The 16,199-nt window shown below is 42.4% G+C and overlaps 1 protein-coding gene across 3 annotated transcripts in view; it reads left to right on the plus strand.

Annotated features, from left to right (window-relative positions):
- The window catches only part of RABGAP1L (RAB GTPase activating protein 1 like), a 462,175-nt gene that overhangs the window by 325,599 nt on the left and 120,377 nt on the right, over positions 1 to 16,199 (plus strand). For all 3 annotated transcript variants that reach the window (XM_019530871.1, XM_019530872.1, XM_019530870.1), the window contains one exon: positions 8,206 to 8,247. In XM_019530871.1, coding sequence (XP_019386416.1) covers positions 8,206 to 8,247 — 42 coding nt within the window. The remainder of the gene's footprint in view (positions 1 to 8,205; positions 8,248 to 16,199) is intronic.

Consider the following 16,199-nt stretch of genomic DNA (forward strand, 5'->3'; position numbering starts at 1 on the left):
TTTTTTTTTTTTTGAAGTCCCAAACTTTCAACCCTGCTAGCTAATTTCCGGCCTTGCAATGGACAGTGAATATGATGGTTTTGTGATCTCTGATGCCCAGGTTACCCTCTATATTCAAGTTGCTCACCAGACTATCTTGCTTGTCTCATCGGTGTCTTGACAGATCTTAGCAGAGGAGATTTTTCCATTTAGAAGAATCACACTCTTGTCTGGTCGTATGCTCAGAAATTATAGTTTCCCTTCTCCCTGCTTCCCCCTTCCTCCTCTTTTCTGGAAATTGCCTTCCTTTTCAGTCAAATGTTCTGAAATCATACTTGCCACTAACAGTAAATAAGCTATAAGAAATAACAAAAATATTAATTACAAAAGAAGTCAAAAGAAACCAGTATCTGTATGTTAAGATACAGACAGAGATATAAAAATAGACAAACGAAAATATCAGAACAATGATTTTACCTTATCTTTGTGTCTTAGCCTAAGCTCTAAGAGTGCACCTTTTACTTCTGTACTAGCCAAAGTCCTTTCCCCCTGCCCAGCTAAGCTGTTGGGCGACTAAAGCACCTAAGCCCAGGAGATTTTAGATAGGCACCTACTCTCATGGTACGGTTTAGGTACTTGCTCTTAGCTGGCCAACTGCATACTTCTTCAATCAAATTCTTGAGGAGCCTGTACTATGCACATAACTTTCTGCCCCTAGATGTGCATCAGTATCTTAGACTATGTCTTGCTTGTTCCACCAAGAGAATATTTGTATCCTTACAGACATCAAGATTACTAGCCTAGGGATATAGTCTGTCATTTATTCTCCTCACTGTGAGAAATATCTTCTCTGAATAGCCTGTTTCCAGGTGTCATTTTTAATACAAGCCACTCCTTTTAAAATATAAATTCATTATTGTCTGGAAGGGGCTGGCTCATATGCCCCAACCATGTCTGCAGAGTGCCTACTTGACTGACTACTAAACACGCTTATGTCGGATGTTAATTCCCAGTGATTATTTCTGAAGTGTGAATGGAGAACGAACACATAAGCTAATCATTGCTCTGTTAACCAGTCCTGGTTAAAATTAAAACTACATTCATAACAAATACCATAATTTATACAAACATAAGAATAATAAGGCTAAATATAGCTAAATATCACTTATTCATGGCCACATCCAGATGACCACGGACGTTTTATTTCCCAGGGACAAGAAGCAGCAGCACACCTTATGCCACTGCTACTTGTCTCCAGGGAACACCTATGTCATGTGCCCTCTTGCACACAGCAGGTTACTCTGGGTGGGCTAGGGGAGACTGGAGCCAGCAACTGTGCCAGCCCCAGAAGCCTGTCCTGGGGGCCAGAGAAGCTGCAGGTGCGGTGCTTCTGCAGCTTGGAGCCTGGCCGGCAACTGAAGCGTGGCTCCGGCAGCCCAGGCTCCAGTTTTGGGCAGCACATGCTGGAGCTACGTGCATTGCCCCATTTTTTTTCTGCATGGGTTTTTCTGAACCTAGGATCTCCTGAGGTCAAACCCTCCCTCTACCCCCCAACCCCTCCCCACCATGCTGCAAGGTAGCGGTGTGGAAGATACCTGAAAGTGCGGTGTATAGCACCGCAGATGGGTCTGTAGTGCCACATATTGCATGGCCATGCCTGTCTGGATGTGTGGCCATGGACACCACACATGTCATATCACTAAAATGATTTCAGGAAAACAAGTATGACATTCCATGAACACCTCAAAATATTGTGTGTCCATGACACCCACTATAGACCAGGGAAGGTTCAAAGTATAGGAACTAATATAGGACTCTGCTGGAGCCCTGGGCCCCTTGTGAAAGATGTTAAACATGGGGCCATCTTAAAGGCAGTTATACATGTATGAATCCCAGGTGTTTGAAGACTGAACTCCCTGCCTGTTCCATAGGGGATTGATCTTCTGGCCTTTTGAAAGAATGATACAAAAGAAGGTCCATGATGGGAATGTGGCTAAACTTCTTGTGCTATGTGTAAGCTTTCCCATGCTGGGATAAACTAAACCTAATTCCATCCAGCACTTCACTGAGGATTAATTGGTTTGATCTGTAAGAAGAAAATGTTTAAAATAACACCGTAAACTGAGAGCACGAGTAAAAGGTCTGTGACAACTGTTTGGCTTATAGTGTGGTTTTGAGACTGCTGGCCATTGCAGCTGGCTCCCCTCATTTCAAATAATGTGTATATATGCTTGGCTCCAATTTTGATCAAGAGGAGTGATACTTTTTTTTTCTTTAAGAAATCTCAATCTTTTCTAAATGCACCAAAAGTTGGAAAAGTATTCCCATTTTCATCAGCTACATTATTTATACTTCATGATACATTTGTTTCAAGAAAGCTGTTTAGTAGCATTCATTTTAGCAACATTGCTTCCTAACAAGTCTATGCACCTGTTCAGCAGCTTCCTCTCTTCTATCCTGTTTATTTCCAGCTGTGTGCATTATTTCAGAGTGTTTTTCCTTCTAAAACTAATTTTAATCCAGAGCCCCTGAACTTGATTGGTTGCCCAAATTAAATTGGAGCAGTGTCAGGGCTGTTCTGAATTACATTGGTTGACAGAGAGTTGAGAGATTGTTATGATAGTTTTGAGAGTTTTCACTGTTGCTACCAATGCTTTTTCTGTTGTGTAAGCTACCAGGGCTGACAAATCAAGTGTTTTGCTACTAAAAATAAGCAATCACTTTTGGTGTATTTTGAAACTGGTGACATCACTCAAAGCAATGGAAATGCTATAAATGCTCACTTGATTTTGAATGTTGCTACAATTCTGACCTCTAGTGGAGGAAGCACCATTTAATAGTTTAGTGTTTAAATACAGAATGACCAATAATATGCTAGCTAACTGTGGTGGTATTAATTTATTTGCATGTGTTGTTATGTTGCGGTAACATGTAGGAGCCCCAGGTCTGGACCAGGACCTCACTGTACCTGGGAAGTATGTAAATGCAGCAAAAAGACAGTACTTGCCTAAAAAACTTACCTCCTAAGAAAACTTTTTATCTTTCTAAAAGATTCTGCACTTGTTGAAGAAGTCTGAATTGCATCAGAAATTAAAACCTCAGCAACTTTGCATTTAGTTAATAAACAAAATGTTGTTTTTATTGGCAGGTTTAGAGGGTGCCAAAACAAACTTGATCTCATTCTTTGACAAAGTAACTGCTTGGATGGATGAAGGGAATTCCATGAATATAGTCTATCTACACTCCAGCAAGGCTTCTGACAAAGTCCCATGTGACCTTCTCATAAATTGGAGAAATGTTGGTTAGACAAAATTACTATTTGGTGGATAGCTGGCTCTATAGCCATAAGGAAAGGGTAATTTTAAATTGATTAATGTCAGAAGGTTTTAAGAGTTTTGAGGAGCCCCACAAGGGTCTGACTTGGGCCAGTGCTGTTCAATGTGTTTGTTAATGATTTGGATGCTGGAATTGAGAGATGCTTAAGCAAATTTGCAGATGACACCAAACTGGGAAGGATTGTTAATATGTTTGAAGACAGGAGTGGAATTCAGAAGGATCTTGACATATTGGAAAGCGGGGTTGGACCTAACAGGATGAATTTCAGTGCTGACAAATGCAAGGTGCTATACCTTGAGAAGAATAATCAAAAGACAAATGCAAAATGGTGACACCTGTCTGGATGGCAGCACTACAGAGAGGGATCTGCGAGTCCTCGTAGATCACAGACTCAGTATGAGTCTGCAGTGTGAGGCAGCTGCACAAAAAGTGAATATGGTTTTGAGCTGTTTCACAGAAGTGCTAAGTACGTGGCTCTGGTTAGGCCTCATCTAGAGTATTGTGTGTAATTTTGGGCTCTGCATTTTAAAAAGGGCATGGAGAAGTTAGAGAGGATCCAGAGCTGAGCAGCAACAATTACAAAGGGCTTGGAAGGCAAATAACGTGAGGCGAGATGGAAGGAAATAGGCATGTTCAGTTTGTGGAAAAGGTGCTTACAAGGTAAGATAGCAGTCTTCAAATATTTGAAGGGCTGCCATAAACAAGAAGGAAAACACCTTTTCTCTCTTGCTGCAGAGAATGAAACGCAGGCAAATGGCTTGAAGTTGCAGCTAAGTGAGTTTAGATTGGATATCAAGAAAAACTTCACTGGTAGAACAGTGAAGCAGTGGAATGGACTGCCTCGGGGAGTTGTGGAACCTCCACCATCGGCGGTGTTCAGGAAGAGACTGGGTTAGCATTGGTCAGGGATGATCTAGGAGTAGCTATGCCTGTGTTCTGCTGTGGGTATTTCCCATGCTACTGAGCTTTGCTTGTTGCTACATGGGGCCAGGAAAGAATTATTTTCCCCCTCCTGCTGCTACATGCACCACAGTTTTTTTAAGTCTTCCTTAAAAGCATTGAATGTTGGCTGCAGCAAGTCTGGGGTGTCAGTGCCCTTTTGGAACTTCAGCCATGAGTTTTCTGGCTAGAGGGTCTTCTCCCTCCACTCAGCATCACACCAGTTGCTATATTTAGGGTCAGGAAGGAATTTTAACCTATGGTAGGAGGGACGGACGGACATGGCCTTGTTCCTTGGATCTCTTGAATACATTTTAACAGCTTTTGTAGTAGCAGGACGTTGGCCACTGTGGTCCCCCTGCTTTACCTGTGGTAGCTTAGGGTATTATGTCTTGTGGTTGTGCCCTGGTTGATTGTGTAGTTTTGCTAATAGGTTAGACAATGGATTTGTATAGGATGGTTTGGATAGGGAAAATCCCATCACATACAGGAGGCTGGACTAGATGACCTCTATAGGTCCCTTCCATTCCTACTTTTCTGTGAGGGTATCCAATGACAGAGGCAGCAGAATTCTCAAGGAAGAATCTAGTTCTCTCTCCCTCAATCTTTTTCTAAGGGACAGAGCAAATGCCTCCACCTTCTTCTCACTCCAGCAGCAGTTAGGGTCACCTTAATGCTGCTTCACTTGAATTTTGCACCTCCGGGCTTTTCTAGCAAATGCTTCATAAAGTTCACATTTCTGTAAAGAATGCAGTTGATTTTCCTGGATAAGTTATACACTCTGATGTGTCATTAACAGGGAGTTCTTGACAGCAGGATTTACCCTGATATTAGAAGTGAAATATTCTGAAGAGATCTTGAGGATGTAAGGAAGGGCACTTTGTGCTTGGAAACTTCTCTAATGCATCTCCCAACTATATAGTTGGTCCAATAAGAGACATCACAAAAATATTTTTGATTCTCAGGGAATTTATGTAATAATCCTAACTTTTAAGAAGGCTTGCTTTAAGGAATGGGCAATGGATTCATGCAGTGTTTCTCAACCTGTGGGTCACGACTCAAAAGTGGATCACAAGAATATATGAAAGGGTCAGGAACAACTTTAAAAATGGATAAAAACAAGTTTTAAAATGGATTCTCTTTTAAAGGAGAAAAATGTGGGAACCCATGGCTTTTCCCTTGCATGCTGGCAGAGTTCTAGCCTGCAAAGGGCTGCTTAGGGCCCCCCTGTGCCTCATACCCACCCTCTTACCCCGCATACTGAGTGGTGGGCCTAGGGGTGACGGGCAGTGGGTCAGGAGTGAGGGGCACTGTGTCAGGATTGGTCATTAGTGTTTACAAATGGGTCCTGATACAAAAAAAGATTGAGAACTACTGTTTTAAGGGCCATTATTCTTGCAAAATCAGTTTACCTATCCCTAGCTAATAAAGGCTTGTGAAATTACAGCTGGAACTCTTAAAATATCATTGAAATAAGTTTACTGACAGATTAGCAAGGAACTCATTGAAATCTTTATTATGGTACAATGGGAGATTTACTAAGGAAATCCTGTTATAATCCTTTAATACAGTGTGTGTATTATGATGACATTATTTGTGTGTAAAGCTATTGAGATACTTTTAGGTGCTTAATTCTAAGTAAAGTGATATAATAGAAGTTTACCTTGCTATTAAACAAACAAGCTACAGTGTTTGCTAAAAAAAACCCTAAACATTCAGCATTACAGATTTGAAACACAGGGAAAAATAATACAACAAGTGTGAGTTTTGTGTGATGTCTTTCACATTGAGGGGATGGACACATGTAACAATTGAACCATTCCTAATTGTCACTGATTGGGATTCATTTTACAATTGTGGGTCAGAGGTGTCCACATGTACAATGCCCTAGCACTCCAGGTAGAGTGGTCAGTTTTGGGGCACTGAAGTACTGTGGCTCTGAGACAAGAGAGCATCCATCTCATCGTGCCTGGTAGTAGGTGAGTGGGAAGGGACTGCTTGCAGCCATGCTTTGGGGGTCCCAGGTGGGTGAGGGACGTTTCCACTGTTTAGTTCCCTTCTCTCCTAAACATTAATACAGTAAAGTTCAGTAGCTGGCATTCAACTGAACTCTGCAGTATGTTTGCCTGACTTGGTGTGCCCTGGGAAGGGGAGTCAGAGGGCTTACTGGGATCTCTCTGAGTTTTGGGATTCACAGAGACTTGGAGGATATAATAAGGGGCCACAGTCAAGTAGGAAATGAGGACACAGCTCATCATTGGAAAGATAGCCTTTACTGAACAAGAAGTGAAAGGGTGGTAAGTGTCAACAGAAGGCAAAAAAAGGGGGGCAGTAGGGGTCTGGCCAAATACCAGAGTGGACAGTTGCAGTGGGTTAGGAGTGGTGCAGTGTGGGATGCCTGGAGAAGCAGCCAGACTGGGTCATAGAACGTTTGGTGTCCACAGATAACACGTTACCTTGTTCACAGTGCACTAGTATAAAAGAGTACTTGATTTTCCAGGTACACTTTTGAACTGTTCCAGTACATTTGAAACTAGTTTAATGGACTTCTGTGTGTGTGTCTGTGTGTCTGTTTCAGGATTAAATTGCATTTATACCAATTTATGAATTTTGTGTGTCAATACTTTCACAGCATCTCAGAGCCATTTTATAAAATTCAGTATAAAGTTTTATAGGCAATGTAGGGACAAACAGGAGATCTTTTTCTAACTGACTGAGAGAGTTTGTGCTGCACAATAAGGCTCTCCCCTGCTTTTCAGCTTGGTCTCTGTTTGAAAGCTTATTTATTAGAATTATATGCTGCCCTTCCCAACAAAAACTCAGGGTGACTTAAAGAAGAGAGCAAAGTAGCTTATAAAACCAGTGAAGAAGCCAGGAGAAAGTAAGTAACTTATAAAAGCCAAAATAGTAGTAAAATAAGCTCTATAACAACCCTCCCCCCCAGCAGTATTGCAGCTTAGCCTGGTCGCCTATGTAGAGGTACAGGGAGCAAGTTTTGTGCCCTGGACAAAACCCCCTTTCACCAAGCACCAGAGAGTGGTGGCAGTGGGGTCTTGAGTACCTTGGGCACTCAAAGACCCCAGCTGATATTGCTGCATTGTTGTCTGCCCACTCCTTACTGTGGAGCAAGAGCAAGCATACTGGTAGTTACTAGGGAGAAGCAGAAGCACTCTTAAGTTCCCACTCTGGTTTAACCTTGTGGTAGAAGCAGAAGCACTCTTAAGTTCCCACTCTGGTTTAACCTTGTGGTAGATCGTTTGTATGCTCATAACCCTGTATTCTGAAATAATGATGCCTGCACTAGGGTAGCTATAGTATTATAACTTTTTACCTCAATACAATATTCGGATGTAAACAAGGTCTTCAGAAAGTGCCTCTGGTTTGTTATCCTCAGCTCAGGAATGCACTGGATGCAGGCAGAGGAAAGCTGTTAGTGTTTAATGTCATGTATAAAAGATCAGTAGGAGCATTTGTAGTGTTAATTAAGCTCCACTGTACATTGCAGTTGATGCACTGCCCCCTTTCTCAAGATCTAAAAACAGTCTTACTTACTATTTAGCAGCTTTTTTTTGCCTGCTGCATAGTCTGTGCATTTAGTTTGTTTTGTAACAAACTCTGACATAATAGTCTCTGATTATATTATTTTCTAATCCTCTGTGACAGACCATGACAACCAAGGGACAAAGGGATGACTTGTTACAGACAATGGCACTTGTCTCACTGGTGGAAGAGCAAGTTCTTTATTGTCCAGAGAGTCTCAGTTCTCTGCTAAGGGTCTAGAAGCTCCATCTTGGGCCCTTAAGCCTGAGGTCTGAAGCAGAGGGGAGCTAAGAGTTTCTCAGGAATGACAAAAATGTTAAAAGCTCATGGCATCAAATGCCAGCATCTAACAAAGAAATTATATCTGGCACAATGGGACTTACCTTGACTTTTTTTTTTTCCCATTTTCAGGGTCTGAACATAATCTTTCATGTTGCTTTGGCTCTCTTAAAGGTAAGCCTTGTACTCTTTTAATTTATAATAAAACCATGTGGGTATTTATGCAATTATTGGTGTCACTTAGCTGAATATACTATACCGTGCATTCATCATCAGCAATCCCTCACGGTCAAGGATGATCACTCCCATGGGGCAAGTTAAGGGTTATAGATGAGTCCATTGATGGCTAAGAAGGCTGATCGTAGAGTCAGGCTCTCTGGCAGACACCACAGGTGGTGGTTAAAGGGAAGGTTGGACTGCAGATTTTTTGATCTTTTTTTCTTTCCTTCCAGATCTATCATTTTTCTGCCTCCAGGGTGAGATGGGCCTTTTCTCACAAGGTGTCACCATGCATCTTTGTCCTGGGCTAGTTTTTCTCAGTTTATGATGTCAGTGCCACACTTCTTAATGTTTGTCTTGAGGGTGTCCTTGAAGCATTTCCTCTGGCCCCCACATGCCCTTTGTCCTTGGATGAGTTGGGAGTAAAGTACTTGTTTTGGTAAATGCACATCAGGCATATGGACACAATGCCCTGTCCATCGCAGCTGGCGTTGAATAATCAACACTTCCATGCTGGTGGTGTTAGCATTGGTGAGGACGCTAGCATTTATGTGACAATCCTCCCACTTCATGCCAAAGACCCTCCAGAGGTAGTGGTGATGAAGGCGTTTCAGGGTTTTTGGGCAGTCCCTGTAGGTCAGCCAAGCTTCACAGCCAAAGAGAAGAGTTGGGATTACCAAAGCCTTAAATAGGAGGAGCTTTATTTGAGTCCTTATGTCGTGATTATTGAACAGTCTTCTGAAGACAGAGCACTAGCACATTGGATCCTATACTAGATCTCCTCATCGATGTTGGTTTTCTTTGGAAGATGGCTGCCAAGGTATGCAAACTGTTTAACACTGTCTAGCTCCTGTCTGTCAGTAAAGAGCTTTGCTGGGAGAGTTGATTGGCCTGGAGCAGGCTGGTGAAGCACCTTTGCTTTTCTGTTGTTGAGTGTCAGTCCCAGGCACTGGTATGCTTGACGGCAGCAGTTAAGAGCTGTCTGTAGGTCCTCCTCAGTATGTGTTACAACAGCACAATCGGTATACTGAAGTTCCACAATCGAGGCCAATGTAACTTTGGTTTTGGCATGGAGGCAGGAGAGATTGAAAAGGTTTCCATCCATCCTGAACCTGATGCCAATGCCATGTAGCAGACGTCATGGATGAGCATTTTGATGACTGCAAGGAAGATGTGATTACATAACCCTCTTTGACACCCATTTGAATAGCAAAGGGCTGTGTAGTGGAGCCACTGCATTAAGATGGAGGCAGTCATCTGGTCATGAAAGAGTTTTAGGATGGTGATTAAATTTCCCTGGGCAGCCAGCCTTTGATAAGATCTTCCATAGAGCCTCATGATTAACAGTATCAATGGCTTTGGTCATACAATAGAAGCCATATGCAATTCCTAGTGTTGCTCTCAGCACTTTTCCTGGATTTGCTGGGCCACAGATATCATGTCCACGGTGCTTCTCGATGGTCTGAAGCCACATTGAGATTCAGGAAGGATTTCTTTAGCAAAAGGGAACAGTTGGTTTGGCAGAATTTGAGCAAGAATCTTCTTGGCGATGGAGAGGAGGGCAATACACCAATAGTTTTCACCGTCAGACTTATCTCCCTTCTTAAAAATAATGACAATATTGGTATTCCTTAGGTCAGTGGGAATTTCCTCAGTGTTCCAAATTTTAAGAAACAGTGGGCACATCTACACATTCATTAATGTATCGTAGTTACTGTGCATTAAGTTTAGTACTCAGTTAACCAAGTACTAAATCAATGCACAGTAACTTGCACTGTTGCGCAGTAGCACCAGCACATGGGCTTTTAGGCTACTGACCAGTAAGCATCAATAATACTACTGCACAGTAGTGCATTAGTACAGTTTTTGCCCAGCATGCTACTGCACAGTGTTATTAGGCTACTGCACAGTTGGCATCCTATGTAGATGCACCCAGTGTGTGGAACTTGGTTACAGTTTCCCCACCAACTTTGAAGACCTCAGCTGATATGCCATCAGAGCCAGATGCTTTGTTGTTCTTCATCTTTCTTATTGCCTGGTGGACTTCTTCAGAGGTTGGTGGACTGGCAAGTGCTTCCCTTATTGGATGCTACAGGCTAGAATCAGTGCTTTCATCGGACATTGTCGAGTCTCAGGTCAGGAGTTTTTGGTAGTACTTCCAGCAGTTTTTAATGGACTCATGTTTGAGAAGTGTACTGCTGTCTTCAGATCTAAGCAGGGTGAGCCCACAAAAACTTGGTCCATACACAGCTTTGATTGCATTGAAGAAGCTCCGTATGTTATGATTGTCAATGAATTGTTGAGTTTCTTTTGCCTTCTCTTCCTACCATGTGGTTTTGATTTCTCATATCTTCCTCTGGGCATCAGCTTTAAACCATTGAAAGGTTCCCTGCTTCTGACTGAACATAGGATGGTTTTGCCAGTGACAGAAAGCTGTTCTCTTCCAGTCGAGAAGGGCTTTGATCTCAGCGTTATTTTCATCAAACCAGCCCTGATGTTGTTGGGTGATAAAGCCAACTGATCCTGTTCAAGCCTCATGGATGGTCTCTTTTAGAGTTGCCAGTCTTCCTCAACACAAGTTTTCAATCCTAAAATTGTAGAGGTTCTTGCTGGAATGTGTTTGGAAGTCCTCACCATGTCTAGGGGTCTGAAGGGATTTGATGTTGCACTGTCATCAGAGTGATTTGGATTGCCCAACCCTGATGGACAGGATTGATCTCACTAAGCAATGATCAGTTCAGCAGTAGTTAGCTTCTCTCATTACATGCATCTGTTAGATCATGCGCTCTTATGATGATGTAGTCAAAGAGGCGCCATTGTTTGTTTTGTACCTGTCACATTGTCTGAAGATAATGTTAACAGTGACACGGTCATGCTCTACATATTTACTGTGTCAAAGGATGCTGTTGAAATTGGCCTTGCCCACTTCTTCCTTTTCAGTAGTGCTCCTCCATATATTAAAATCCTGGCAAACTCTCACGTTGAAGTCTCCAAGGAGGATGATCCTGTCCTCTTTCAGGATTATAATCAGAATTTCATGAAGGTTAGCATAAAACTGTTCTTTCTGTTCTTCCTTGGCATCAAGTGTTGGAGCATATGCATGGATGATGGTAGCAAATGAATTATTGGTCAGTTAGAGGTGGAGAGTCATGAAATGCTCATTAATGCCAATAAGGAATTCAGTCATTCAGCTGACAATCTGATTCTTAATGGCAAAACCAATGCCATGTATTCACCTGTGGTTTGCAGGTTCCCTTTTCCAAAACAAAGTTTAGCCACCCCATCCTCTCTACCATGGCCTTCGTCTGCATATCTGGTCTTGCTGAGAACAGCAATATCATTGTTATATTGTAAGGGTTCTGAGGTAACAATAGCTGTTCTACAGTCACTGTTCTACATTTAGGTCTGTCACTATCCTCGTCAACTAGTCGGGTTCATACATTCCAGGATGCAAGGGACATTTTTGTGTTTCGACTGCAATTTGAATGATGCCCCTGGCAGTGGCTATCCAGTCAGTTGAGATAAAGTAGGACAGCCTATGTTTAAGGCACCTTTTCTAGTCCCCTCCCCATGTGGGGTGAGCAGAAGGGATCCTAAAAAGGACAGCTTAGTCACAATCACAGGTGCTAAATTACCCTCTTGTCCCATTCCAAGGGTGAAGTGACCATGATGCGACTACCGCCTGCATGTGAATCCGTGGCTAGGGACTCCCAGCGATCACTTTATCTGTCCCTGTCACCACTTGTCCATTGCTTCAGGACTTTGTAGATGTATTGATTGGCTATTGTAGTAGATGTTGGATTACTGGGAGAAGACTGGTCATGACTTGTTTTATGTGAGGAGGCCATTGTGCATTGAAAACCACATGGATCTTGGCAGAGGAGAAATCTATGTCCAGTGGCAAGGAGATCCAAGATGACTGGAGTAACTCTTCTTCTGCAGCCTTCATCTGCCTTCACAGCTGTTGATAAATATGCCTTCTGTATCTGCCTGATCCACTGTTGAGTTGAGGTCTTTATGTTGTGTTGGACTGCTTTTTGTCTGATACCTCACCATTGACCTTACTACCGTGGGTCACCCTATCAGGAATACAAGACTCCCAATGATATTGCTCTTGGGGCCTTCGGTATGTACACGCCTCTCCACCCCATCAAGGTGACAGTCCAGGGAGAGCACACGTTATATTAAAATGATATCAAAAGGCTTTGGGCTATAATTCTTGAAGCCCCAAAGTTTTCAGGAAAGAAAAGGGGTAATTAAATTTTTGCTTTTGTAGGCATGGTCAGCGTGGCCCTTAAAGCCATTTACCTTGTTTTGTTCTATTTTTGTTAAACTATTCCATCATACATTTGAGTTCCTGGAGGTAAAAATGTATATAATGATTATTGTTTCACAAATATATCTACTAGGAAGTAAACAAGTCTGATTCACTTTACAGGTCTGTACTTCATACATGGGGTATTTCATAGAATTGTTCACTTGTACTTACATCCAGGAAAGGTACTGTTGCATCTCAAATGCATTTATAATGCCAGGGGAGAATCAAATTTCTTTTGCAGTTAAATCAGAGGTGCCAAAGATCTGGTCCGTAGGCTGAATCCAGTCCATAGAGCCCTGATATCTGGTCTGCAGTGTTGCCTGTGGATCTTGGACTTGGGACCACACACATGTACACACCAGACCAGCCCCATGTGCTTTCACCCAGTGCATGGAGCTAGGGCTGGCATGTGTGCATTACACGGCACATGGGGATGGATCTGGCAAGTGCTGCAAGCTGTGTATGGGGCCTGAAGCAGCGTGTGGTGTACTGTACAAGGCATGCAGGGCCCGTCTGTACATGCTGTGTGTGTCATCCGTACTGCATCAGCCTTGCATGCAGCATCCAGTGTGTAGGGATCCAGAAGGATCCAGCCTGCAGACCAGCCTCCCACTACCCATCCCTTCTGTGGATCAGCTCTGTGGTACTTGTCTGATCTACAGGGCCTGATTAATTTGATACCCCCGCTGAAAACTCAGCTGAGTAGCTATGGTTGTCAGACCTCATGCATCTAGCACTGAACCTGTGAACCTAGTGAGAGAGTTTTTCTCAATATCTAGCTTAAACTTCCCTTGCTGCAACTTGAGACTCTTGCTCCTGTCATCTGCCACCACTGAGAACAGTCTAGCTCCATCCACTTTGGAAGCACCCTTCAGGTAGTTGAAGGCTGCTATTAAATCTCCTCTCAGTCATCTCATCTCTAGACTAAATAAACCCAGTTCCCTCAGCCTCTCATCATAAGTCATGTGCCCCAGCCCCCTAACTGTTGCCCTCCGTTGGTCTTTCTCCAATTTGTCCACATCCTTTCTGTAGTGGGGCGTCCAGAACTGAACACAGTACTCTAGATGCAGCCTCACCTTTGAATAAAGGGGAATAATCACTTCCCTTGATTTGCTGGCAACACTCCTACCAATGCAGCCCAGTATGCTGGACAAATAACCAGGCTGACTGCTCTAGAAGATAAGATGAGTAACTTAAAAATAGATTTTGGAATTACTTTATTTTAAGTAGTTTATAAGCTTGGAATTCATCTGTTGTTTACTCTGCTCATAGCAGCTGTTATTATGATGATATGATATGTTGCACTCATATTCATGTTATGGAAGTTGCAGCCAATAGACAATAATAAAGTTACCTTGACAAAATATTTCTTTACTGGAAAGCAGAAAATAACCATGAAGAGAATGTAGTCAAGCCCAATAAGGCTCTAAATTCGAAAGCTCATTAGTTAATAAGAATGTACTGTTTAGTGTGTTCAAAAGATTCCATTTCCATGGCAGTGGCAACATGCTTATTTGTATTCTTAATTAGAGTTTGCTTTGCCGTAAGTGGGAACTGGTCTCCTCTCAGAGAGGAGAGGAATTTTATGCTCTGTTTAAAGTCTGGAATAAATAATTGTCACTTAAATGTGTTTGTCCCCATGTTACTAGTGTAGGAACAAAATGATTGTTTGGTTTCATCTTATAAATAATAGTAACTGCACACGAGTGCAGCAGAACAATAACTTAGTAAAAACTCAGCTGCTGAAGATCTTGCTTCTTTTAGAGCTAGAGCTGGAACTGGAAGCTGTGTTTAGTTTCAATAACTTCCAGGTCCTTGTTCTAGGTAAGTATTGCCTCTGGCCTTAATTACTCTGGACTTTAACTTTAGATTATTAATAGTAGAGACTTGAATGTGGAACTTTCGGATGTTTCCTCCCACATGATTGTTCATCTTATTTGTAATTTTAGGAATTATTGATTGGTAATCTATTTCAGAACCTTTACCTACTAAATGTCATTTCTCCTTGACTATTTGAACAATATCAATCACTTTCCTTCTCTTAGTACCATCAAAATTATAACTTGATCCTCAATTCCAGTTTAGCCTAATAGACTTTTGGTACTCTATGAGCTCCCTTGATTCAAACTAAACTGTGAGAGGATTTTAAAATGGCAGTGATACCTTTCTGCTCAGCAATCTTGGTATGCTATCCTAACAGGCTTCAGAGAATAAAATGAAAGCCCCTGGAGTCAGAGAAAAATCCTCTTCTATCTCCACTTCCTTGCTTTTTAGCCACTCTCACAGCAGTGAACTGGTGATTGGTTACCTCATTTTTTGAGACAATCATACTTAATGAAGCATTTGTCTAATTCGATCTGGAATAGCATTTATTGAAGAAGAAGATTCTCCCAGTGTCGAAGTATTGTTTCATTTGTGTTCACCTTTTTATTACTCCAACAGGTACTCTCTTTTAGATATTGATATAGAATAGAAGCATCCATATGACTGTTAGTTATACTTTTATCCAGTTGGTGGCAGTATTATACAATTCCTAACTAATTGTTTAGTTATTTCATATAGAAACAATAACTGAAACATCATTTAGTAAACTAATTCTTGACCCAAATAGTTTTTCTTCTCATCTCATTTTCCAAACATGAGACAATAGTACATAGCAGTGTAAAATGAATGATCACTTTTAAAAGGTAGATATAAGGATGGAGTACCTTCAAGAAACTGCTGACTATCTTGACATTTTCATTAAAAGGACACTTATTAAGGTTGTTGATTCAGAGTGGTGAAAAAATAAATTCTAATTCCAATATCCAGCACGCATTCAAATGTTTTGTTGTCTGTAAAGCCAGTTTCTTTGTTGCAGATTGCAAACTAAACATTAAGGTAATTGTATTTGTTAGGAAAAGTGGAACTGACATAGGAGTAGATCTTTGCTTATTCATGATGTGAACATGAAAATAATATAGGAAGACTCAGGAGAGTCAGCATTTATTGCAGAACTTGAGGTTTCACTCTATGCATTGCTCTCGAATTATCTGTTACAAAATTTGTTGGAGAATTAAATACTAGGGGTGCATGGACAGAGATTTTTGGGGCCAACAGCCGATTTTTAAGGAGGCATATTGGTCAATACTGACCCAATTTCCAATACAGCTGCGTGCTGCTGGTAAGTCTGTTGTGGTGGAAGGGGAGGGGGCAAGGAAGGGACATGGGGGCAGATCAATGCCCCCCATGGTGAGAGAGGGAGTGGGCCTGGGGCAGACTGCCCAGCTGGGGTGGGGCGCAGGTCAGAGCCAGACCTGCAGCTCTTCTGAGGGATGTGGGGGATGGCTCCCACTGCTGCTTACACCACAGGAGAGCATGGGGGGAAAGGGCATGTGCCCCCGGATCTGCACAGAATGGGTGGGCTGCAGCTGTGGGCTTGGAGCTAGGGCTGCTCCAGGCTCTTCTTGGTGGGGGCTGGGCTTGGGGCATGTGGCAGTGCTGGGAGGGGGCTGTGGCAAAATTTGGGGCATCCGCCCCCAGTGCTGCTACCTTGAGCCCAGCCCACACCAAGAAGAGCCCAGTGCAGCCCCAGCTCTAGCCTACAGCT

Source organism: Crocodylus porosus, unplaced genomic scaffold, assembly GCF_001723895.1.
Source record: "Crocodylus porosus isolate Cpor-Errol unplaced genomic scaffold, CroPor_comp1, whole genome shotgun sequence".
In the NCBI taxonomy this organism is placed as follows: domain Eukaryota; kingdom Metazoa; phylum Chordata; order Crocodylia; family Crocodylidae; genus Crocodylus; species Crocodylus porosus.